We start from the raw sequence: 27,432 nt of genomic DNA on the forward strand, positions 1-27,432 counted from the left end.
GTCTGAGAATTTGCATTTCAAGTGATGCTTTTGTACCAATGAGACAAGTTTGAAGTACTGCACCATCTATTAGGCTCTTAGTATAACTAAGGTCAATAAAATTTCCCACTTCTGAAAGTCAAACTAGTCTTTTCTGTTGCCCCAAGAATCCAAAGGGTGGTCCTAGTGCTGGTTACTGGTAGTGCCCTGTCTTCACTACCTGGCATTAACATGCCCAAGCTATAAGTCAGATTTCTTAGAAGGGTGACTAGGTTTTCAAACATTGCTTTTGAAGCAGTGGTTCTCAACTGGGGCTGATTTTTGCCTCCCAGGGAACATTTGGCAGTCTGGAGACAATCTGGCTTGTCACAACTTGGGGCAGGAGATGATACTGGCATCTAGAGGTTGCATGTAGTGTTGCTCTACAACAGCCTCAACATAAGGAGTGTCAAGGTTGGAAACCTTGCCCTAAAGAAAGTTATAAGTGTCTGCAACATTACAACTGCACTTTGGTATTTGAAGAAGTTGGAATAACCTCCAAAGGTCCTTAATAAATGTAGCTTCTAGATGGTTTAGGCATATCCACAGAGAAGAGCTCTCAAGGACCCTATTAGCATACCTCCTATGCCTTGAAAAGAAAATCAAATAATTGATTTGCTTTCTCTTTCAAAAATAGTTATAGCACTTTGGTAAGGTAATTGTTCCCAAGATAAAATATAGAAGCTGGGGGAAAGCTTACTGCTTGAAAATAGAGAACCAAGGAAAGCAGAAATCATTTTATGGTTTTATGGTTTCTGCCTCACTTATGACCTTCACCTTGTAAAATCTAGTGGCTTTGCTACATTCTTATTCTTTCTGGTATCCCTACAATATCTTTTATTCATTTGGTAGGCAGTATTGAGTGCCTCTTTCCTTCGTTTTTTTAAAAAATATTTATTTATTTATTTGGCTGTGCCAGGTATCCGTTGCAGCCTGAGGGATCCAGTTCCCTGACCAGAGATTGAAACTGGGTCCCCTGCATTGGGAGCACTGGACCACTAGGGAAGTCCCAAGTGCCTCTTCTTCCTTATTGTGGTCTTGGTGACTCTCTATCACTTGAAGTGTGGGACCAGCAGCATTGCATACCACCTCACTCAAAATGCATGCTCTTGCATTTGAGTCAGTTCTAATGAAGTGGATGCACCTAGAGCCTATTATACAGAGTGAAATAAATCAGAAAGAGAAAACCAAATATCCTACATTAACACATATATATGAAATTTAGAAAGATGGTCCTAATGAACCTATTTGTAGGGCAGCAATGGAGAAGCAGACATAGAAAACAGACTTGTGGACGTGGGGGAGTGGTGACAGAGAGGGTGGGATGAATGGAGAGAGCAGCAAGGCAATGTGCACACCGCCATATGAGAAACAGATCGCCAGCGGGAATTTGCTGTTTGGCTCAGGGAGCTCAAACAAGGGCTGGTGACAACCCAAAGGGTGGGAGGGAGGTCCCAGAGGGAGAGGACATATGTATACCTATGGCTGATTCATGCTGAGGTATGCAGAAACCAATACAATATTGTAAAGCAATTATTCTTAAATTAAAATGAATGAATTTAAAAAATGATGCAGGTTCTTGGGTTCTATTCCTGACTTACAGAATCTGGATCTTGGTGGGTGGGGTCCAGACAGCTGCTTTAATGATATCCCAGGTAATTCTTATGTACATTAGAGTTTGAGAAGCACTGCTCTTGACACTTGCTATTCAGTGTGGCCCTTGAACCAGGCATCTCAGGATCACCTGGGAGCTTGGCAGTTTGAGTCACAATCTGTAGGTCCTCAGGTGACTCTTATGACTCTTATGGAGTTGAGTATGAGAAGAGCTGGCCAAGACTACCCTGTTTTTCTTTCTATCCTTATGACTAATATTTTTCTGCTCCCATTGTGGATTCCTTTACTTTATCCTCACCTGAAGGTAAATATTGGAGAAGGAAATGGCAACCCACTCCAGTATTCTTGCCTGGAAAATCCCATGGACAGAAGAGCCTGGAGGGCTGCAGTTCAGGGGGTCACAAAAGAGTCAGACACAAATTAGCAACTAAACAACAACAGCAACAATAATAAATATATCTTAAAGACTTTAGCTCAGTGATTCTCGACACTGGCTGCCTGTGGGAATTAGCTGGGGAGTTTAAAACCTATTGAGACCTGTGTCCCACCCAGGAAAGTTCTGACCTAATTAGTCTGGCGTGTGGTCCAGGCACTGGGATGTTCAAAACATCTTCAGTTCAGTTCAGTTGCTCAGTAGTGTCCGACTCTTTGTGACCCCATGAATCGCAGCACTCCAGGCCTCCCTGTTCATCACCATCTCCCGGAGTTCACTCAGACTCACGTCCATCGAGGCCGTGATGCCATCCAGCCATCTCATCCTCGGTCGTCCCCTTCTCCTCTTGCCCTCAATCCCTCCCAGCATCAGAGTTTTTTCCAATGAGTCAACTCTTCACATGAGGTGGCCGAAGTACTGGAGTTTCAGCTTTAGCATCATTCCTTCCAAAGAAATCCCAGGGTTGATCTCCTTCAGAATGGACTGGTTGGATCTCCTTGTAGTCCAAGGGACTCTCAAGAGTCTTCTCCAACACCACAGTTCAAAAGCATCAATTCTTCGGCGCTCAGCCTTCTTCACAGTCCAACTCTCACATCCATACATGACCACAGGAAAAACCATAGCCTTGACTAGATGGACCTTATTTGGCAAAGCAATGTCTCTGCTTTTGAATATGCTATCTAGGTTGCTCATAACTTTTCTTCCAAGGAGTAAGCATCTTTTAATTTCATGGCTGCAGTCACCATCTGCAGTGATTCTGGAGTCCAAGAAAATAAAGTCTGACACTGTTTCCACTGTTTCCCCATCTATTTCCTATGAAGTGATGGGACCGGATGCCATGATCTTCCTTTTCTGAATGTTGAGCTTTAGGCCAACTTTTTCGCTCTCTTCTTTCATTTTCATCAAGAGGCTTTTTAGCTTCTCTTCACTTTCTGCCATAAGGGTGGTGTCATCTGCATATCTGAGGTTATTGATATTTCTCCCGGCAATCTTGATTCCAGCTTGTGTTTCTTCCAGCCCAGTGTTTCTCATGATGTACTCTGCATATAAGTTAAATAAGCAGGGTGACGATATACAGCCTTGACGTACTCCTTTTCTTATTTGGAACCAGTCTGTTGTTCCACGTCCAGTTCTAACTGTTGCTTCAATAACACTGTCAGTAAAATTGTTAAAAAGCTTGCTTCTTACTTAAATTTTCCGACTTGTTCAAAAACAAATCTCCCTCCCACTTATGTTCTGGCCACACCCTGGGGAACAGGCACTCAATACAGATGCCTTCATGCCTGGGACCCTCCCACTTTTTCTCAGTTCTAGTAAGCAGACGGTATCGATAGGAAGGCCCAGGCTGAGCATAGAAAGTGAAAAACAATGTGAAAACCAGTTAACAGTGTGATTAAACACGGGGAGACTCATCCACCCAGGCAGTTATTCGGCATTTTCTAGGCTGGAGAAAGACCCGTTGATGGACTGTTTGCCAACAGCTGGTGAGGACTCAGCGTTTGCGCTATGAGTCCCCTTGTGTGACCCTGCCACTTGCCCGCTAAGGGCACGGCCTGCACAGCATGGCTTACCCGCCTTCCACAGAGCCGTCCTCTGTTCGCTGTTGGAGTTGAAAGCTTTTGCAAATCTGTGCGACTCTAACAAGCAGTCCAGCAGGTGACTCTAAAGTGGGCAGTTGCGGTTAAGAACATCCACTCCAATCCCTGATCCTCTGCTCTTCTCTCTCCTCTGGATTAAATATCCCTGGGACTTCCCTGTAGTCCAGTGGTTAAGAATCTACCCTACAATGGAGGAAATGTGGGTTTGATCCCTGGTTGGGGGACTAAGATCCCACATGCTGTAAACAGAAGCCAGTGAGCCTCAACTAGAGACTGAAGATCCTGCATACAGCAACTAAGATGGAGCCAAATAATCAATTAAAAAAAAATCCCAGCAGAGCTTTTCAATGTCACCATTACCTCTTTCCTGAACTAAATTTATATCTTAACATCAGAGTCTATTTTGAACTGTCATCTTGTTTTAGACATTGTGCCTGAGCTTTCCCCCTGTCTTGTCAAAATCACTTATCCAAATAGGAACACACGATCTCCAAGACCCACTATCCCAATCTGCCTTCCTCTTCACCATAACAAACGGCACCTTCAGCTCTAACCCAGGAGTCAGTTTTTACCTTCTTTTCCTTTGCTCCTATTTAGAAAAAAAAATCCCAATAAACTTCCATTCCTTTTTCCTCTTCATTCTCTCAACTGGTATTTATTAAATACTACTATGTGCCAAGCACTCATCTAGGCACTGGGCATGCAGGAATGAACATGATGGACAAAATCACTTTCCTCCTGTAGCTTACATTCTAGTAGTACGTGGGGTGAGAGATAATAAGGCAGATAAATATACGAACTCTATTGCTCTGGCTACGGGAAAAGCACAGCAGGGAAGACTGGTGAGGGAGTGTGTAGACGGAGTGAGTATGTAGTACAGTTCTAGGCAAGGGATGCCAGATAAACTCCCTGAGAAGCTGGTGTATGAATACAGATCTAAAGGCGGTGAGGTAGGGAGCCCTGTGGATACCTGGGGGATATCAGCAGCATAAGATGCAAAGGCCTTGAGTTTTGGAAGTGTAACTGATGTGCCCGAGGAACGGTTACAGAGTGAAAGAGGACAGTAGAGGGCCAAGGTCAAGGAGGAAAGGGGTGGGGTATTTGCCACTTTGATAGATAGAGCCTGAAAGGTCTTTGTGAGGACTTAGGCTCCTCCTCTGGGTGAGATAAAGCCACTGTAGAGTTTTGTGTTTGTGTCTATGTTTGGTTTTGGCAAAAAAGTGATATGATCTGACTTCCATTTTAAAAGAATTTCTCTAGCAGCTGTCTGAAGAGTGGACACAAAGTGGGCAGAGGTGGAAGCAGAGAGACCTCACAGCTCTGGTATGCATCCAAATGAGAGATGGCTGATGGCATGGACCAGGGTGTATTGGAGGTAGTGAGATGTAGACAGGTTCTCTATATATGTTGAAAGCAGAACCCATATGAGGGACTGGATGTGTGGCAAAAGAGCCAGAGAAGTTTGGGCCTGAAAAATTAGAAGAATGGAACTGCAATTTAGGGAGTTGGGGCATATTGCGCAAGGCGTAGATTTAGCAAAGAGAGCAGAAGTTCAATTCTGGATAGTTTGAAGTTTGAGATGCCTTTTAAACCTCCAAGTGGAGACGTCAAATGTCAGTTAGAAATTAAAGTCTGGTTTAGGTTGGTGATCTTTGGGAGAATGAAAGAAATAAAGGGAGTAAGAGAAGACAAAGAGATTTATTTCTCAGCCCTGGGCACTCCCAACATTCAGAGGTCATAGAAATGCAACATTCAAGCAACAGAGATTTGAGTGATAGGGGTAGGTTCTGTCCCAAGTGCTGACAATGTATCAGTGAATATGACGTAGGAGGAACTGAAAAGGAGACTGAGCAGGAGTGTCCAGAAGGCAATGAAGCCTCATATTTCCCTCTTTCCAATTGCAAGTATATCGTTAATTTCCATACTCTCATTGTACCCTGGAGAATTGCACCAATATCCTACCCAGTTCTCCTGTTGGTTTTTTTCTGCTGTAATCAATCCTATCCAGTAAAAACAGATTGACTGTCCCCAAACACTACATTCATGAGGTTATTCTTCATCTCAGTAACATGGACAGGTAACCGGGGAAGATCATTTCTGAACTCTTCTTCCTGCCATTAGAGGCCTCCATGGCTTGGGGTATATGCGTTGCCTTCTTTTCCACTAACTCTATCAAAATACGTCTTGCCAAAGAATTGAGGCTTTTGAACTGTGGTGTTGGAGAAGACTCTCGAGAGTCTCTTGGATTGCAAGGAGATCCAACCAGTCCATCCTAAAGAAAATCAGTTCTGAATATTTATTGGAAGGACTGATGCTGAAGCTGAAACTCCAATACTTTGGCCACCTGATGAGAAGAACTGACTCATTTGAAAAGACCCTGATGCTGGGAAAGATTGAAGGCGGGAGGAGAAGGGGATGACAGAGGATGAGATGGTTGGATGGTATCACCGACTTGATAGACATGAGTTTGAGTAAGCTTCGGGAGTTGGTGATGGACAGGGAAGCCTGGCGTGCTGTGGTCCATGGGGTTGCAAAGAGTCGGACACGACTGAGTTCTGAACTGAACTGAACTGCAGCTTTAAGAGCTTTCATTGATCTGGTATGATATTTGTTCGTAGATTATGTTTTTTTATTTACCGTGCCTGAGGAAGGTCACAGTGATACAGAAGGAAACCTAACTGATGACAGGATAAAAGAAATGCAAGGAAATTTCCACAATCAGTTTGGTCTCTGGGCCCTATCCAAGGTAAACAGCTGTCATTCTTATTTTCTTATTATATACAATGACTTCCATATGGGCTGAATCAGGGAAAGCACTTGTTACACAAAATAACTAACTAGATAGAATTCATTTAGCTAGATCAGTGAGGTGAAAGGCAAATGGGGGAGTGTGTTAAGTACTATATAAGCATAATCTTTAGCCTTCATGTTAATCTTACAATGTAGGATCAATATTGCCATTTTAAAAATATTGTCATTTTAAGAAGGAAGGTAAGCCTCATTTGGAGTGGTGGAGTGACCTGCCCTAGGCATACAGCTAGTAAACAGAAGAGCGGGGCCCAGGTTCCTGTGACTATGTCTGGCTGTGGCTCTCTGGTCTGAGACAGAGAATCACAGATGTGGCTTCTGGTTCTGCCTCAGTCACTAACACTGAACAGGACACTTGTGTCTCCAGATCCCATGTGCCTCTTCAACAAAATGGGGATAAATTCTACTGACTTCACTTGCATGGTGAACACAAAATGAATTACTGTTTGAAAAGATCTTTGCAAATGTAAATGCTTTGCAACTATAAGGGATTATCATCGCTATTTTTATAATTTGTCTTTTCTGGGCCTCAGCTTTCTCTTCCTTAAAATTAAAAGACAAGGGGATTTACCTGGTAGTGTAGTTGATAAGATCCTCCTGCCAATGCAGGGGACACGGGCTCAAGCCCTAGTCAGGGAAGATTCCACACACCTTGCAACAACTAAGCCCTTACCCTACAACTGCTGAGCCCCCATTCTCGAGCCTGTGAGCCATAGCTACTGAAGTGCGCATGCCTAGAGCCAGTGTTCCCCAACAAGAGAAGCCACTGAAATGAGACGCCTACACACCGCAACAGAGTCAGCACAGCCAAAATAAATAAAGAAAAATTACAAAAGAATTAAAGGGTGGGATCAGGTGAGCTCCAAGGTCATTTTTCATGCTCTAAAATTCTATACTAAACAGTCCTGGGCCACAAAACCAGTTTGGCTTAACAGGGTGCTTCTTTGTGATGAGATGTGCTTTGCTTAATCACTTAGTCATGTCCGACTCTTTGCAACCCCATGAACTGTAGCTCGTCAGGCTCCTCTGTCCATGGGGATTCTCCAGGCAAGAATACTGGAGTGGGTTGCCATGTCCTCCTCCAATGTGATAATATATGACATACCAAAATTTTAACAGTGCCAATAATTACAGCCTCTTATGTTTACAAAGGAGCTTGAACTCCTAAGTTTTATATTTTAGTATTAAAGAATAAGATCAGAAATGTTACCTTGACACAAGCTAGACTTTTTTTAAAAATTTATACAATCATATCAAATCACTTTCTATCAAATCAGGAAGAGTAACACAAAAAATATCCTACCAGTCCTGCAGCAACCACCTTAATCTGGAAAAGCAAAACAGTCCCTTTTTCTAGTTTTTTTTTTTTTAAAGTCTGTACTTTATAGTAATCTTGCCTTACTTCATCAGAAATAATCAATGCATTTATCACAAAAAAACTTCTCGAGCCACTAAAAGGCAGTTATTAAAAAAAGCCAGCCATGTCACCCAGAACACCATGGTAACCAGCATCACCAGGGCATGAAGAAAATAGTTGTTAGTCACTAGACTCTAAGCTGGCTGGCAGTCTGTTCTTGCTAAGCAACACTACAAAAATAGCAGCGTAACCACCCATTATCTGGAGGTGACTTCACACGGTTTTGAGTCTGGTCCCAGGAGGAACTATTCTAGGTCTGTACACCAACCCCATACCTGAGACTCCCAGTCCAAGCCTAACTAATCATTTATTCAACAAATATTTATTGAAGCCTACTGTACGTCAGGCATATGATTCCCAACCCGTGTATTTACTTGGTTTCTCAGTTAAATAGAATGATTTTGTGATGAGCGAGGTGGGGACAGGGCTTTGCTTGAGGCTGACTCAAAAACAACTAGCAGCTGACAGCTAAAGGACAGAGAAAAATAAAGAGCAGAGAACTGATTTATAATGCAGCATAAAATAACTACACTCTCATGACCGTGCTCATGCGTCATCAAGAAAAAGTTGTTATATTTAGGATCCTTTATTAAGGCAGGCAGGAACGGGCATAAAACATTTTAGAAATATCACCACCAAACATGGTGAAAATATACAGTTTGGGCACTTGGAGAGAACATAAATTATGTTTGACAAACGTCTCGATCTGCCTAGTTTCCCATTTTGCTGGAAGAAAAGGAACAATATAATCACAGCTTTAACAGCTTTTGAAGGTCCTCTCGGCTCCCTTTCCTTTTCTCGCTCAAGCTCCTGCCTCAGCTAGAATGTTCTTTCCCTTCATAACTGCTTATCAGAGTCCTTCTTCACTCACTTTCTCAGAGAAGTTTTCCCAGATCCTTCCAGGGAATCAGTTCTCCCTAGCAGCCAACCCTCCTCGGCCCCCCATCACCCATAGATGTTGTCTGGATGCCCTTGTCTGTGCCCTAGGCTACTCTGTATCATTTCCATCAGGGTCCTTCCTCTTTTCATGCTCTTGGATATTTATATTCAAATCCATCTCCCAGAGCCCTGGTAGCCCAGCATTCTGATAACGTCGATAGAAAGAAGACTGGTTGGCAGAGGTGGCGCTTTCCCCACTGGGTGTCAAATGGCCCAGGAACCCTGCAGGACACCCACTTGGCCCTCTTTCCTCAGAGCTTTTTCAGGTCTGTTGCCTTCTCCTGGAAAGCTCTGGTGAACTCCTCTCTACCCTTTAGGATTCAGCACAAATATCACTTGGGGAAGGGGTAGTTTATCCCAACCTGTAAGACCAGGTCAGGACCCCCTCTTATATGCTCTCAGAGCTCCCTATGTTTTCCTTCAGATAACTTGTCTTCCTTTGTAATTGTTTATTATCAGTGTGTATCTCCTTATTTGACTGCAAGCACCAGGAAGACTGGAGGCCTCATAGAGAATAATGTCATACGGAAGGAAGGAAGCGGGGAAGGGAAGAATGGAAGGAAGAATTGAGAAGAATCTAGTTTGGAAAGGAATAGACAGCAGCAAATAGAGGATTGAAATTGTTATTCAAGGTCCAGGAATCTCTAAATATGGGCCTAGAGGTAAAACAGTTTATGCTGCTGCTGCTGCTGCTGCTGCTGCGTCGCTTCAGTCGTGTCCAACTCTGTGCACCATAGACGGTAGCCCACCAGGCTCCCCCGTCCCTGGGATTCTCCAGGCAAGAACACTGGAGTAGGTTGCCATTTCCTTCTCCAATGCATGAGAGTGAAAAGTGAAAGTGAAGTCTCTCAGTCGTGTCTGACTCTGTGCGACCCCATAGACAGCAGCCCTCTAGGCTCCTCTGTCCTTGGGATTCTCCAGGCAAGAATACTTGAAAAATCTATTCACCACTAAAAAACTAAGATCATGGCATCTGGCCCCATCATTTCATGGCAAATAGAAGGGGAAAAAGTGGAAACAGTGACAGATTTTAGTTTTCTTGGGCTTCACAATCACTGTGGACAGTGACTGCAGCCATGAAATTAAAAGACGGTTGTTCCTTGGAAGGAAAGCTGTGACAGACCTGAAAAAGTGAAAGTGAAAAATATAGTGAAAAAGAGAGTGAAAGCTCAGTTGTGTCCAACTCTTTGTGACCCCATGGACTATACAGTCCATGGGATTCTCCAGGCCAGAATACTGGTGTAGGTAGCCTTTCCCTTCTCCAGAGGATATTCCCAACCCAGGGATTGAACCCAGGTCTCCCGCATTGCAGGCAGATTCTTTACCAACTGAGTGACAGACCTAGAAAGCTGTATTAAAAAGCAGAGATATCACTTTGCCAACAAAGGTCTGCATAGTCAAAGCTTTGGTTTTTCCAGTAGTCATGTATGGATGTGAAAGCTGGACCATAAAGAAGGCTGAGCACTGAGGAACTGATGCATTTGAATAGTGGTGCTGGAGAAGACTTTCAAGAGTACTTTGGACTGCAAGTAGATCAAACCAGTCAATCCTAAAGGCAATCAGTCCTGAATATTCATTGGAAGGACTGATGCTGAAGCTGAAACTCCAATCTTTTGGCCACATGATATGAAGAACTGACTCTTTGGAAAAGGCCCTGATACTGGGAAAGACTGAAGCCAAAAGGATAAGGGGACAACAGAGCTTGAGATGGTCAGATAGCATCATTGACTCAATGGGTATGAGTTTGAACGAACTCCGGAAGATAGTGAAGGACAGGGCAGCCTGGTGTGCTGCAGTTCATGGGGTTGCAAAGAGTTGGACATGATTTAGTGGCTGAACAACAATAGAAAAATCTACAGAACCCCTGCCCTGAGACACCAAATGCTTTAAGGGAGCCAAAAACACGACCAAGTGTATCTGGTTGTTAAAAAGTAGAATAGAGGTAAGCTACTGTGTCCTCCAAGTAAAAGAGGACCCACAAAACATGATAAAAAGAGGAAACAGAATTTGACTGCAGTCTGTGGGGTTTAGATTAGATATAAACAGAGTCTGATAACAAAGGCTGTTATGTCCTAGAAAGGATAAGTCAATCTAAAAAAAAGAGTGTGAATTAGACTCTCTCTCAGGTCTTTCAGTGCTTCCTTCAGTTCAGATTCTCTTGTTACCTGGTGTATCTACTGCTAGGCTAAGAAAAAAAGAAGATTGCTGCTGCTAAGTCGCTTCAGTCGTGTCCAACTCTGTGCAACCCCATAGACGGGTGGGATTCTCCAGGCAAACTGGAGTGGGTTGCCATTGCCTTCTCCAATGCGTGAAAGTGAAACTGCTCAGTCGTGTCCGACTCTTAGCGACCCCACGGACTGCAGCCTACCAGGCTCCTCCGTCCATGGGATTTTCCAGGCAAGAGTACTGGAGTGGGGTGCCATTGCCTTCTCCAAAAAGAAGACTACTGCGTAAAAATATTAAAACAATCATAATGAAAAGTTGTAAAGAAAGAAATATAAATCAGCAAGTGTAGCACCTTGTATAATTAATTATTTTCACTTTTCCTTGGTTTCTTTTATTCTTCCTCCCTGGATATGATGGACTATGCTTTGTTTACTGTTGCTCTAATTATTGTTTAGAAGGTAAACATCTTATTCTAAGTTTTACTAATTATTATATAGCAAATGTTTAACACATTTTAAAGCATATTACCTCTAATTATATTGGTGAAATATAATTTTGAGTGAAATAACTTTTTATTTTCTTTTATAGAAGACAAAAAAAAAGGAGCATTAATGTTTTGGCAGCTTTTTAGAGAATTAAACAGTGGGATGATTATTCTTTCTGCTAAAATAGCTCACAATAGAATTTGGAGTGATGAAGCAAAACATCGACTTTTCAGATTATTCCCCAGTGAAAATGTTACACTGTGTGTCTGTGCCAGAAGCACTTACTGGCTGGTTGGCTGTACTTTAGGGAACAAATCACATGCAGTAGACCAAAAATTGAAGTGGACCTTTTTCAGCGCCATAATTGCTGCTCAATGTCTTTCTTGTTCACGTCTATATTCCCAAGTCCCACCCAGGTGCCTGGCCCAAGGAAGGAATTCAATAAATATTAATTGAATGAATGAATGAATGAATCAATGAACAAAGGCCGAGTTTGAAAACAGCAACAGGCCATTTACATAATTTTAGATGGCTATGCTTGCCTACAGATCGAGTAACCCAACATTATATGGATTTTGCTGTCTTTTGTTTAGGAAGACAGAGCTATATTGTCTAACCAAGTTAGATACTGGAGCTATAGTACCCAGAGGCCTTCAACTTTGGAACAAAGCTTTTTTCCTTCCCCGTGTTATCTATACAAGATTAGTTTTCTCCTAAAAACAACCCAATAAATAGAAGAGTAAATTTTAGAAATGAAGTTCAGTAAATTTCTAGGGCTGTGTTTTATGAAGTAGTGTTCCCAAATTATAGAACTCAACTCAAGGAGACTACTGTGAAAATAATACCACCTCTTCGAAAAATCACTGTTCAGATTAGAATGAGATATTTGATCTCTGGAAGAAAGTTAAGACCAGAGGGTTTTTCTTTTTTTCCTGTTTAAGAATTTAATTAATGTTGTTATTGCATGCAACATATTTTTATCATGACAAAATATTAAAAGTTATTATTTCAGGACAGTAGAATGATTATCTTCTGGTGATTTTCATACTTTGTTCCACAGTTTTCAATTTTCTAGAGTGAATAAGTACAGAAACTTAAAACTTTAGTAAAAATTTTGTAAAAGCAAGATAACCCTATTATAATCACTGTCTTCTCCATAGTCTCATTGCACATTAATATTTCTATTATTTCATTTTTGCTTTCTCTGGTGGCTCAGCTGGTAAAGAAGCCACCTGCAATGTGGGAGACCTGGGTTGAATCCCTGAGTTGGAAAGATTGCCTGGAGAAAAGAATGGCTATCCACTTCAGAACTCTGGCCTGGAAAATTCCATGGACTATATAGTCTGTGAGGTTGTAAAGACATGACTGAGCGACTTTCACTTTCACATTTGCTTTAACAATTTATGTACAGGTCTGTCTTATCCACATAACTTACATGCTAAGCTATGACTTGTGAAATGTAACATTGTAGGAAGTTGGGGGGAAAGACCAGTTCAGGCTGCCTTCTAGCTTTTCAAAGGGGAAAGCTATTTTCCCATTAGGCTGAAGGCTCCTTGAGAGGAGGGATTGTGTCTCATATACCCAACTCTTAGCACAGTGTTTGGAAAGGGCTAAATAATTGTTACCTAAAGAAGTAAAGGAACATAATGCTGCTGCTGCTTAGTTGCTTCAGTCGTGTCTGACTGTGCAACCCTATGGACTGTAGCCCGCCAGGCTCCTCTGGTCCATGGATTTCTCCAGGCAAGAATACTGGAGTGGCTTGCCACACCCTCCATCAGGGGATCTTTCCAACCCAGGGATTGAACCCGGCTCCTGCATTGCAGGTACATTCTTTTACCACTGAGCCATCAGGGAAGCTCAAAGAAACAAATACATAACACTTTCCCCCTAACATTTAAACTTTGACTTTGTTCTTCTGCATGGTCCAAAGTGATTAGACTAAAGATAATGAATGATTCATTTACTAGAGCTCTGCAGATCCCTTCCATTATATTCAAGTTTAACTCCTTCCAGTCATTCATTCAGTCATTCAATAAAGACTTATTGAAAACTTACTGTGTCATATCCATTGTTAGGTGCTACAGCTACAAAGGTAGATATGACAGCCTCTGTCCTCCAGATGCTCTTTATATGGATGGGTAGCGCTTTTTAACAGACACTAATAATACCCCGTTAGTTCAATAATGGAGATATTGAAGAATTAAGTTGGCTAAATCTGAGGTTTACAGGAGAAGTTTTGCAGAGGAGGTGGCCCTTGTGCTGTGTGTTAAAGGAGGGGCTAGAGTAGGAATTGGGCTTCCCTGGTGGCTTACATGGTAAAGAATCTGCCTGCAATGCAGGAGACCAGGGTTTGATCCCTGGGTTGGGAAGATCTCCTGGAGTAGGAAATGGCAACCCACTCCAGTATGTTTGCCTGGAGTAGGGATTAGTCGGGGGATGTATGTTTCTGTCAAAGAGGACAGCATGAGTAAAGGGACAAAGGCAAGAAATAGCACAGTGTGGCCATGAAGTTTGGCCTTGCTGGAGCATAAAGCTGTGGGAGTGATAAGTCTGCAGGGGAGGGCTGGGAGCAGTTCCTAAGGGCACAGCTTAGACCTCATCCTGCAGGCAGTGGAGAGGACTGCAGAAGTGTTTGAAGCAGAGGATGATGACACCAGGCATTATGTATTGGCTCCAGAGAGGATGGATTTGAAGGTGGAAAAAAAATTGGAGGATGTAGAACTTCTCAGGAGGCATTTGAGCAAATGAGTATGTAATAGATTTGTATTTATATTTAGTAATCAGAGCTAACATTTATTTAGCACTTATTATATGACAGTTACTAAATAAGCTGTATTATGGAATATTGTTTTGCTGGTGCTGCAATATTGTCTTAATATTATCTTAATATTTCAAATAATCCTGACTCCAACAGGCACTCTGTATCAACCTAGAGGGATAGGATGGGGAGGGAGATGGGAGGGAGGTTCAAATGGGAGGGGATATATGTATACCTATGGCTGATTCATGTTGAGGTTTGACAGAAAACAAAATTCTGTAAAGCAATTATCCTTCAATAAAAAAATAAAGTAAAAAATAATCTTATTATTACCCTTATTTTACAGTTAATGAAGCAAAGAGTTAAATAAATTGCCCAAGGCCAGGATGCAACCCAGTGGGGTCTGGTACCAAAGCTTATGCTCTTAATTCCTATCTCATTTGTTTAATTTCTGTCTCCTGTATTAGTATGAAAGCTCCATTCAGACAGGGGCCCTGTTGGTAGTATTCTCCACTGTGCCTACACAATATTATTTATTGAATAAAATTAAAGAATAACCTAAGTGGAATAAATAGTGGATTAAATTATGCATAGGTATTCAATAAAAGAAATATGCAGTATTAGCAAACTTTTTTTGCAGACTTTGTTCAAATATGGGGCTGACTTTGGAGATTATTATGGACTGAATGCTTGTGTCCTTTCCCCTCTCCAAATTAACATGTTGAAGCCCCAACCCCCAGTGGGCCTCTAAGGTTCAATGAGATCAGAAGGGTGGGGTCCTAATCCAAAAGGACTGGTAATTTCATGAGAAGAAGAGAGACCGGAGCTGTTTCTCTGTCTCCCTGTGTGTGTGCACTAAGGAAAGACCACGTGAGGACACAGGGGGAAGGTAGCTGTCGGCAAGCCGGGAAGACAGCTCTTATCAGAGAGCAAATCAGTTGGAACCTTGATCTTGAACTTCTTGCCTCCAGAAAAGTGAGAAAATAAATTTCTGTTGTTTAAGCTATTCAATTTGACATCTGTTGTGGCAGCCTGAAATCACTGTGGCAGACAGTGATTAATAGGATGAGAGTGAGGGGAAGGAGAGAATTTCTAGCCTGGTAGCCTGTGGGCACAGTGATGCCACAGACTGGGGTAGAGAACCCGGGAAGAGGAAAGATTGGTCACGGTCCATGGAACAACACTAATTATTCTGTACTTAAAGTTCACCTCACTCACAGAAATAAAGTTGAAATCAGCCATTTAAGATCATTTATTCAATAAATACTTATTCAAGCTCTTGTCATGATGGCCAGGACTTTCCTGGTGGCTCAGCAGTAAAGAATTTGCCTGCCAATGCAGGAGATGTGGGTTCGATCTCTGGGTTGGGACGATCCCCTGAAGAAGGAAATGGCAATCCACTCCAGTATTCTTGCCTAGAGAATTCCACGGACAGAGGAGCCTGGCTGGCTATAGTCCATGGAGTCACACAGAATCAGATACGACTTAGTGACTAAACAAGAAGAAGAAGAAGTAGTCATGAGGGCCACTGTGTTTGTTCTGAGCACATAGAGTAAGTAAGATTCATTCTCTGCCCTCAAGGAATTCAGTCTAGTGGGGAGAAACATTGTTCCTTTTTGTAAAGCTAGCATGCTTGCTTTCCTTTCCCCCACTTCTAAAGACTTGGAACTCCTAAGAAATATATAGAGAAAATCTTAAATGGATATGAGCTTTGGAGTCACAAGACCCAGACTTGAATCTGGGCCTTGGAATATACCAACCAGGTGAGTGATGATCTTAGGCAGAGCAAGTAACTCTTCTGATTCTTATGGTCCTCACCTACACCCGGAGAGTTGTTTCACAGATAAGAGAGGTAGAAATTTTTTGTAAAATGCATATTAGCAATTAATGTAATTATAAAAAGCTACATTTTCAACCTGCAGAAATAGGAGGTGAATCAGTCATGGGCAGCAAGTCTGAAGTGAAAGATCAGCTTTGAACTCTTTGGATGGCAGGAGTTTTGGGATGACATGTGGTGGGGAAAAAATGGGCTTTCTGGTCCTTCAATCTGGTTCAAATCATGATTCAGGCAATTATTAGCTCTGCAAAGTTGAGCAAGTCATGTAATCAGTCTGAGCTCTAGTTTCTTCATCTGTAAAATAGAGTTAATAATTCTTACCCAGGAGGGTTGTTCTGAGTATATAAAGAGCTTGGTGTGGTGCCTAGTAGAGCTGTTGCTCAATTAACGGTAACTGTTGTTCCTATTAAAATGACCATTTTCCTCTCCTACCTCCTATGGGGTTTGTTTAGGTGGTTAAATTACCTGAAGTACAAGGGAGTGAGAGAAATGGAAGGGCTGTTATGACTTGACTAAAATGTTATTTTTAAAGGTAAAGAAAGATAGTTCAATTCAGTTTTCCTCTCCTAACCTATGACAGAAACATAACTCATAAAAAATTACCACTGTATTATATGGCTTGGAGTCAGAGAAGACCTACCTTAATAATTATACCTTATATTTATTCTATTCTAAGTTAATCTACCAATCATTGTTAATAAGCTCCTCATAAGGCAACGCTTCTCAATATTTAATGTACACGTGAGTCTCTTGGGGACTTGCTAAAATGCAGATTTTTATTCAGTGGATTTGGAGTGAGGCATGAAAATCTGCATTTCTAAAAAGGTCCCAGGTGAGGCCCATGCTTCTGGTTCATGGACCACACTTTGAGGAAGGAGGGAGGTTCTAAGGGGGTATGGAAATATTTTCCTTGGTGTAACTACCTGCTTCTCTTTGGAGATCTACCTAACTGCAAACTAACCACTTGATAGAACACTACCAGGCCTCTTTTAGACCAGATTTAGAAATTCTGCAACAAGACTCATATCTAATCAATTCTGACTTTTTCGAGCAACATACTTATGTGCGAGGCACAGTGCAAGGTGCCAGAGATAAAGTGGTTAGAAAGGCACAATTTCTGCTTCAGGAGACTGCCTTTATTCTAACACTGTCCTCCCTTGGAGACTGTTATCATTCTTAGGGCAATCTTATTGTCTCCCCTGTTCCCTAGCTCCATATAGATGCCCAGGAAATAATCAATGAATAAATGAGTTCCCAGGAATTTCATTAAAAATGTTGTCTGGCAGAGAAAGGCAAATGCTGTATGATATCACTTATATGTGGAATCTAAAAAATAAAACAAAGTAGTGAATATAACAAAAAGAAACAAGACTTATAGATACGGAGAATAAACTGGGGATTACCAGTGGGGAGAAAAAAGAGAGAGGGGGGCCCCACTGGGGTAGGGGACCAACAGGTACAAACTATTATGTATAAAATAAACAAGCTACAAGGATGTATAGTGCAAACCAAGGACTATAGCCAATATTTTACAATTACTATAAATGGAATGTAATCTCTAAGAATTGTGAATCACTATGTTATATACCTGAAACTTTTATAATATTGTATATCAACTATGCCTCAATAAAAAAAAAATCTTGTCTAGCAGTGCATGACAATGAACACTATCTTGGCTATCATGTGTAGAAAGTGAAAGTTGCTCAGTCATGTCTCATTCTTTGAGAGCCCATGGATCTGCCAGGCTCCTCTGTCCATAGAATTCTCCAGGCAAGAATACTAGAGTGGGTTGCCATTCCCTTCTTCAGGGAATCTTCCTGACCCTGGGACTGAACCCATGTCTCCTACATTGGCAGGTGGATTCTTTACCATCTGAGTCACCAGGGAAGCCCAATCACATGTAAGAGGTGCTTAAATTAAAAAGGGGCTAATAGGGTGAGCCTTAGGGCTTCCCAGTCCATTCTAAAGGAGATAAGTCCTGGGTGTTCTTTGGAAGGACTGATGCTGAAGCTGAAGCTCCAATACTTTGGCCACCTCATGCGAAGAGTTGACTCATTGGAAAAGACTGTGATGCTGAGAGGGATTGGCGGCAGGAGGAGAAGGGGACAACAGAGGACGAGATGGCTGGATGGCATCACTGACTCGATGCACATGAGTCTGGGTGAACTCCGGGAGTTGATGATGGACAGGGAGGCCTGGCGTGCAGCATTTCATGGGGGTCGCAAAGAGTCAGACACGACTGAGCGACTGAACTGAACTGAACTAGGGCTTCCCAGGTGGCTTAGTGGTGAAGAATCTACTTGCCAATGCAAGAGATGAGAGTTCAATTCCTGGGCTGGGAAGATCCCCTGGAGCAAGAAATAGCAACCCACTCCAGTATTCTTGTCTGGAAAATCCTATGCAGGAGCTTGGTGGACTATAGTTGATGGGGTTGCAAAAGATTTGGACACGACTTAGTGACCAAACAACAACAACAAGGGTGAGCTGATTACTGATTGGTCAGTAATCCAATCTGACTGGTGTCCTTATAAGAAGAGATTCACACACACACAGAGACTCCAGGTATGAGAACACACACACACACCAAGCGGCCACTCTGCAAGAGCACAGCAAGAAGGCCGCCATCTGTGAGCCAAGAACAGTGACTTCAGAAGAAATCAAGCTTGAAGACACCTTAATCTTGGACTTTCAGCCTCTAGAACTATAAGATAATTCTGTTGTTTAAGCCACGCAGTCTATGGTATTTTGTTATGGCAACCCTAGTAAACTAATACAAATTTTCATAACTTTTATGCCCAGAATCAAGACTCTGTTCTGGAGGGTACACAGAATGTCCGAAAAATGCTAAGAATGGATGGATGAACCTCCAAGTGCAGTAGGGTTGAGTCATGGAAGGACTTGGGGTAGACAGAAGAGGGTGAGACAGTAGCCCAGATTGGGTTAAAACAGCTGCAATATATGTACCTTTCCTTTCCCTTCTCATGATCAACACAAAATGCAGGATTGTTCTTGCTCCAAATCTGAGATCAAAAGTAGGTTTTTTGACTTTTTCCTCCTTCTCAGGTTATGTTTTGATATTCAATACAATTTTACTTGTTTAAAAATGTTGTGGCAGGAGGAAGACCACAGATTTCTCTCTGAAGGCAAAGTCTTCATATACAAAGAATACCTGTGCTGATAAAATAGGTAATGAGACTGAATTTTTGACAAACAGAAAAATATATCAAAAACACGCAGTCAAGTGAGATTTCTGCTAGCCACAGGGAGCTACATTTGCAACCAGATTCTAAAGTTAAGGGATTATTTTTTTGCTTTGCTTTGATTTCAATAAACATGCCAACTCATATGTATAGATGAATGCCTCTTTCAAAATTCTGGGAGGTTCTACACTTATTCTAACTGTGTCACTGTTTTCAAATAATTTCTTGAATTGCTTTAAGGGTCTGTGAGATGGTCTTCTGAAAGCTCTCAATGGTGACTCATGAAGGTAGATTTGACTTTCAAAAACAACCCAGGGTCCTTCTGGGTCAACTCTGGTTAACTAGGGGGACCAGTCAAACTGTAATGTCAAGAGGATCAGCCCTAAAGCTTTCAGGCTGATTTTTCTGGAGTGAATCATTCTCAACCTCAGAAGACAGTTTCCAAAGGCAAACCTCAGATATGTAGTAAACATATTACAGGCATGACAACAAGGGCAGGGGATGTGACTGCTCTGAAGGAAACCCCAATCATTTGGATATGCAAGTTTTTTAGTGGTTTCTTTTACCAGAATATTTCCTCAGGTCTAGATCTACTTTACTTCATGAGACCACAGATTCCAGAAATCCAAGGATGTCACTGCCTTAGTTAACTTTTCATCTCCAACCTGGGTACTTGGTCTGTGTCCAAGACATAGCTGATGGAAAGATCAATATGGGGGAAAAATAGCTAAGATGCCTGTGGCTTGCTCTATGTGATTCAAAGGGCAAATCTAGGACCCAGAAAGAAGCTCTGGAGACATAAATTTCTGCTCCTAGTAAGAAATACATTGTCAGCAGCTGGAGCTGTCCAGCAATAGAGTTTGCTCTGGAATTGGAAATGGTGAACTTCCACCCAGAGCGCAGAGTTCAAGGCAAAGACTACTTGTTACAGGAACCTTTAGAGGTTTCTCCTGCAATGAGGAGCTATGCAGTGTCCACCAAGGATTAGCCCCTGAGTCCTACCTGCACAATACCTGACAATTGGTGGGCCCTGAAAAAATACTGGAATGGAACGAATGAGGCATGCAGAGAATCTTGTGAAGAGGCAGGGACTCAATCAACCTCAAGGAAGGTAGGGAGGAGTGCAATGAAAAGACCCAGGGAGCCATGAGGTAGGACCTTCCTCGAGTTTTTGGTACCATAGGAGAGAAGCTGCTCTGGGTACCTGAAGCCTCACGTGTTTACGAAAGGCTACGGTCTACGGCGGGTCGCACCGAGTCGGGCACGACTGAGCACGCAAGCACTCCAATACTTTTAAAGAGGGGAGGAGTGGAGGGAGGAGATAGACCACATGCTCACCCTTCTTAAATTCCTCCAGCACTGTGTCCAGCCGGGTATCGTTGAAGACGCAGTGCAGGGGCCGGTTGTAGAAGCGGGTGACGGTGAGGAGCGGCGTGCAGTCGTCGGGGTCCACGAATGCCAAGTCCTTGACAAACAGAATGTCCACAATGTTGTGCCGCTGGTCGCCCTCGTATACGGGGATGCGCGTGTAGCCGCTGCGCAGGATCTCGGAGACTGTCGCAAAATCCAGCACCGCGTCGGAGCGCAGCATGAAGCAGTCCCCGAGGGGGGTCAACACTTCCTCCACCACTTTGGTGCGCAGCTCCAGGGCGCCCTGGATGATGTTGAGCTCCTCTTTCACCAGGTCGCTGTAAGGGTCCGCGGCTCGCAGCGTCTCCAGCAGCTTCTCCCGCGTGTAGAAGGTGCTGATCTCCTGGCGCAGCGCCCAGTCGAGCAGGCGGCCCAGTGGGTAGCACACGGGGAAGGCGGCCGCCATCAGAAGCCGGGTCAGGCACACGCTGTGCGAGGCGATGGCCAGCCCGTGCCGCGAACACACTGAGTAGGGGCAGATCTCGGCGCCCAGGAACACCGCGCCGGTGCACACGAGCGCCGGCAGCCAAGGGAAGTGAATTCCCGCGTCGCTGTAGTCCTCCCCCGTGCCCCCGAAGCCCGGCGGCAGCGAGGCGTACAGCCAGCCCGCCAGGGCTGCGTTGGCTCCGGCTTGGCCCAAGAGCAGGGTGCAGAGCAGATGGGTCCCCCTGCCGCGCACGGCCTGCACTCGGCGCGCCTGCTCCTGCTCGGCGGCCGAGCCGCTGTTCCGCAGCACCCGTAACTCCACCGGGTCCAGCGAGAGCAGGCTCAGGCGTAGGCCGCTGAACAGGGCAGACAGGGCGAGCAGCAGGAGTGCTCCAAGCGCCCGCAGCCAAGCGGGGGGCAGCAGGTCCCCGCCGGGGCCGTACAACCGCGGGCGGACGCGCAGCAGGAAGCCGCCGGCGGCGCCGTGGTGGTGCCAGGCGCGCCCGTCCCAGGCGCACAGGGAGAAGAGCTTCCCGCCACCGCCCGCGCCGCCTCGCTCCGCCTCGCCCTTGCGGAGTTCCCGCACCCGCACCTGGACTAGGGCTGAGCCCGCCACGCCTCCGGGGCGCAGGGGCCCCAGGACCTCCACGTCCGATGCCCAGTCGCTCTGCTCGCGGCAGCGCTGCGGCCCCGGGGGGCGCGTGGGCACAGCGCTGGGCGCCGCGCCACTCCCTCCCGGAGGCTCCTCGATAAACACGAGCCGTGGAGCCCAGTCGCCGGTGCTGTTCTCCCCCGGGGTAAAGGTGGGTGCGGGTACCGGCGCCGCGGGCGCCGCGGGCCCGGGCTGGAAATAGACACGCAGGAGGAAGCTGGTGCCTTCGGCGGCGCGCAGGGTGCCCCCCTCTAGGGACACGCGGCCTCCGGCGGTGTCCTCGGGCCGCAGGCCCAGTAGCCAGGCGGCGGCGGCCGGGGGCCGAGGGGATAGGGAAAAGAAGAGCAGAAGCACAGCGCCCCGGCTGCAGCAGTCTCGGAGCCTGACACCCACCGCTGCAGCGGCCGCCGCCATCCTGCACCCGGCGCGGCTGCACGTGATACTGCAGAAAGCCGAACGAGAGCTGGAGGGAGGAGGAGCCGAAGCCGGGAACCCGGCCCCGGGCAGGTCACCACGTGTACGCCCCCCCGCGCGCGTGAGCCGGAGGCCGTGGGGGTTCAGACCCAGCCCGGGCCATGGGTCCCCACGGGAAGCTGGAGATGGTCATGCATCATTGCACTGTGACCCCGACCCACTTGACTACCCAGAGTCGCAGCCTAGGGAAAGCTGGTCTTGGAGCATGGCCTCCTTCTAGAGCATTAGGGCGCCCCAGGCGAGCTCCTACCAGGCAGTAATTTCCTGCTGGTCCTTCCACTTCACCATTGACCAGGGAAATTTCCCAGCATTTCGCCTCTCCTCCTGCCTCTTGCGTTCCCCCTCCTGGTCAAAAGATATTCTGGAGACAAGTCTTGATTCTGTGTTTCGTCTCAATTTCAGCTGACCTTTCATGTTTTAAAAATTTACAGATTACTTAGGTTAAATCCTTTTTAAGATCCCAATGTCCATTGATTGGAAATTGTGGAATGAAGCTGTGATTCCACTGCGTGATGGAATACTATGCAGCAGGAAAAATAATGATGTGGCTCCACGTGTTTGTGATATGGAAATACCTCCAAAGTAATCGTTGAAAATATCAAGGTGCAGAACAGTGTGTGTCATATGCTACTGTTTGTATTAAAAATATGTAAGTATAAATGTTTATGTACACACATACATATATAAAATAATAGATTTAATACGCAGAGGATACACAAGAAATTTGTAACAGTGTTCAACTCAGGGGAGTAAGCCTATAATACAATGCCAAAAGCAGGAAATTGGCATTGAAGAGTTTTGTCTCATTGTACCGCATGTATAGATTTATATAACCATTGCTGAATCAAAATGCAGAACTATTCTATCACCATAAAGAGCTGGGAACGAGACTTTTTACTGAATTCCTTGTATTGTTTGAACTTACCATGGGCTTGTTACCTTATTTTACTTTTATGCATTTTGAAAAAAATTATATATAAAATTCATCTCCTGGTGTACTATTCTATGAGTTTTGACATATGTTCATATAATGACCACAATAAATACTAGTGCCATGGGGACTTCCTGGTGGTCCAGTGGCTAAGAATCTGCCTTGTAATGCAGGGGACATGGGTTCTAAGATCCCACATGCTGCGGAGCAACTAAACTAGCATTCTTTAGCTACTGACCCTGTGCACTCTGGGGCCCACTGGATGCAACAAAATATCCCACATGAGAACAAGTGGCAACTAAGACCGGAGGCAACCAAATAAATAAATATTTAAGAAAAAAAAAAGTGCCATCATCCTCCAACTTTCACTCTTTTTCTTTGTGGTTAACTCTGCCCTCCCCCCACCCCACTTCTGTTTATCATCTAGCAGCTACTGATCTGATTTGTTATCTCCTATAGTTTTATTTTCCAGAATGTCATATTAATGAAATAATACAGAATATGGCCTTCTGGCTCTAGCTTCCTATACTTACTTTAGCAATATGCAGTTGAGAGTCACCCATGTTGCTGTGTTTATCAATAGGTCATTCCTCTTTATAGCTGGGTAGTATTCTATTACATTGCAGAAGGAAATGGCAAACCACTCCAGTATTCTTGCCTGGAGAATCCCATGAACAGAGGAGCCTGGTGGGCTACTGTTCATGGGGTCACAAAGAGTCAGAAAGGACTGAGTGACTAACCACATTCTATTACATAGATGTATCACAGTTTATCCATTTACCAGTTAAAAAACATTTGAGTTAGTTCTAGCTTTTGGCAGTTGTGAATAAAGCTGCTACAAATGTTTGCATGCAAATGTTTGTGTGAACATATGTTATCATTTCTCTTGGGTAAATTTACCACAGGTCTGTATTACCTTTTAAAATATAAAAGTAACAATGCTTTGGCATACTACCTTTGGCACCTCTGACTAATTTAAAAAAATCATATGTGAAATATTATATTTCATCAAATTTCAAAGATATTGATTGAGAAAGACTTGCAAACGATGAAGCTCAATATGGTGCAGACTCAACGTTACCTTCTTTTCATAACAAACGCTTATCATCCAGAGTGGAAATAACCCCCCTCCTTCCTTGTCTGTGACTACATAGGCCTTAGTGGGCTGCTGCTCACATTCTGGTCTCATAGGCTGCCTTTCACACTCTGCAGGGAGGGAGTGTGAAGCAAAGCTGCCATTGCCTTAAAATACATAGATCCTGTGCGCTACAAGCTGCCTCTTGCATGGGCTGCTTAGGAGACTGAAGAAACATTTAATCTGGAGAAGGAACACTGAAGCATTTATTGGAAATGTAGGGGAAAGGGTGCAGGTGTCAGGCATGTGATTGTTTAAGTTGGCAAAAAACACATTCTCACTTTCGTCCTCACACTTAGATCTTCCTCCTCTCTCAGCACAAAGGTACCTGTTATCATAAGGGTTCTCCCACCTCTTTTAGGTCACAGGACTTTATCATCATTATGATACCACCTGACACCTTTAGCAAGCTTTAGAGTTACAAAGGGATTCCATATCTATTATCTCACACACACACACATACATGCACACAGCCTTGTGAAGTAGATGTAATTGTACCCATTTTACAGATCGGGTGAAATGACTGGTAAAACTTCTTTGAATTTTAGGTTGATGCTCCCTCGCCCCATAGGGCTGACATGTGCCAAAATAGAAGCTATCAAAAATATTCAATTAGCAATTTAAAAACCTAAATGTCTAATATAAAGTATTCCATTCCCATTGAAAATAAAGTTTTAATACAGAAAAGCTTACATAAAAATAAACATAACCCCACCAAGCAGAGATAAACATAAATATTTTGACACATTTCCTTTTTTATTTTCCACATAGATAACTGGGAAGAACACATACATCTATAATTGAATATATATTATGCATACAATTTTAGTCTGCTTCTATCATTTAACATATCAAGAACATTTTCCCTAATGTAATAAAAATTATTTGATAAGCATATTTTTTAATATTAACAAGTGTTAGGCTTCGGAAAGTCAACTCACAATTCTGGACCCATTTCCTTATCTGTGAAATGAAAGACAGTTTTAAGGTCCTTATTCTTTCATGAATCAGTGAGTATGGACTAATGTACACCAGGTGAAGATAATCTAAAGAGACTGAGTACTTTTCCTTTTCTGAACAAGAGGTTCTGGAAAAGTACTGGGTTTCCAAAGCTTTACTGTAGCTGAAACGATTCCTGGGGACAGATTCAGGCAGTGTGATTCTAGGAAGGAAGAGCTGCCAAAAACAGTTCTCCAGAATCTGGATGTTGACAATCTTTTTAGCCTACAAAGTGGGCAAATCCTCAGTTCCCAGAGAGATGGAGGAAATGATACTTGCCTTTAACCTCATGACTAAGATATTTCAGAATATATGTATTAAAATGCTTTTATTTACTTCATTACTTGTTCACTCATTCAGTAAATACTTGTTAATATTCAATAATCCTTGCCATCATTGAGTTTAGATTCCCCTAAGAATGACAGATGTGAACCAGAAATTGCTTACCTATCTATGAAAGAGATGTTCAAAGTGCATTCAAGTATATAACCTAGGACAAAGAGGAAAGCCTGGGCAGATTATACCCAAAATGAAATAAAATGAAAGTGGAAGAATTTAAACATTAGGAAGAACATGAAACATGTATTTTGTATCTTTTTTGTAATACTTTTAGAACTATGACAATGTATTAATAATATCCCTAAGAATGGTGGCAAAGAGTTGGACACGACTGAGCGACTGAACTGAACTGACTGAACTGAAGACTATAATCTGTTGACATTTATCAAGTGCTTACCCTGTGCCAAGTACATTATCTCTTTTAATTCTCACAACAGATGAGACAACTTAGGCTCAGACTGGGTAACTTTGCAAAATTCCTGTTGCTGGTGGGTAGTGGTGCTCAGTTGGATACACAGTTTGAGTTCAGAGAGTACAGCTTAAAAAGTTAAGAAAACAATACCAGTTAACCCTTACTATGTATTAGGCATAAACTAACTCATTTAGTTCTCAGAAGAACCTTTGGAAGTAAGTGTTATTATTATTTCCACTTTATATGAGGAAGCTAAACTACAGAGAGATTAAATACCATGTTAGCCAAGATTATACAACCAAGGGCAGAGTTTAGATTCTCTGCTTGAATCTGTTAGATTCAAGCCACTGTACCACACAATTTTACGCAATACTCTACTACAGCTACCTGTCATATCTTTGTCCATTTACATACACCATCTTACATAGTCACACGTATATTTCTACAACTATAGTATTCTGTTTCTTTTCATTCATCATTATAACATGTTTTCCCTCATTAAAACTAATTGTAAACATGTTTTTCCTTTTTCCTCCCCACCTCCAAGTCCATATGTGCTCAGTCATGTCTGACTCTTTGCGACCCCATGAACCGTAGCCCGCCAGACTCCTCGGTCTGTGGGATTTCCCAGACAAGAATACTGGAGTGGGTTGCCATTTCCTCCTGCATCCCACCTCTGTATTCTGTTGTTGGTGTTGATTCTTTGCTGGTTTTACCACAGGCACAGAGGATTGAGTAAATCATCTTTCTCAGTTCACGGGCTTTGGAAACTCCTCCTCCACTCCATCCTAAAAGTTCCCTGGTGGCTCAGTGGTAAAGAATCTGCCTGCCAATGCAGGAGACGTGAGTTCAATCCACGTGTCCGGAAGATGCCCTGGAGAAGGAAATGAAAATGCACTCCAGTATTCTTGCCTGGGAAATCCCATGGACCAAGGAGCCTAGGGGGCTATAGTCCATGGGGTTGGCAAAGAGCTGGACATGATTTAGCAACTTAACAACAACAACAACACTACATCCTAATCCCAATCCATCTCCTCCCGCTTCAGGCAGCCATTCCAACTTTTTAAATATGTCCTTAAAACAAGTATAAAATATTGTTTGGGGCTTCCTTGGTCGTCCAGTGATTGAGAATCCATCTGCTAATGCAGGAGATACCGGTTCAATCCCTGCTCCAGGAAGATCCCACATGCCATGGACAGAGCAACTAAGCCTGTGTGTCACAACGACTAAACCAGCACTCTAGAGCCCATGCTTCACAACAAGAGAAGCCACTGGGTAAGAAGCCCGTGTACCAGAGCTAGAGAGTAACCCCTGCTCTTCGCAACTAGGGAAAGCCCTTGAGCAACGACAAAGACTTAGTAAGCCATAACTAAATAAATCT

General features: G+C 43.5%; 1 protein-coding gene across 4 annotated transcripts in view; it reads right to left on the minus strand.

The window, feature by feature from the left end:
• Positions 1–23,359, minus strand: part of CNNM1 (cyclin and CBS domain divalent metal cation transport mediator 1) — a 70,707-nt gene extending 47,348 nt beyond the window's left edge. For all 4 annotated transcript variants that reach the window (XM_018041669.1, XM_018041668.1, XM_018041667.1 and 1 more), the window contains exon 1: positions 20,612–23,359. In XM_018041669.1, the coding sequence (XP_017897158.1) occupies positions 20,612–22,175 (1,564 nt within the window). In that variant the 5' untranslated portion in view covers positions 22,176–23,359. The remainder of the gene's footprint in view (positions 1–20,611) is intronic.

This window comes from Capra hircus, chromosome 26 (genome assembly GCF_001704415.2).
Source record: "Capra hircus breed San Clemente chromosome 26, ASM170441v1, whole genome shotgun sequence".
Classification (NCBI taxonomy): Eukaryota; Metazoa; Chordata; class Mammalia; order Artiodactyla; family Bovidae; genus Capra; species Capra hircus.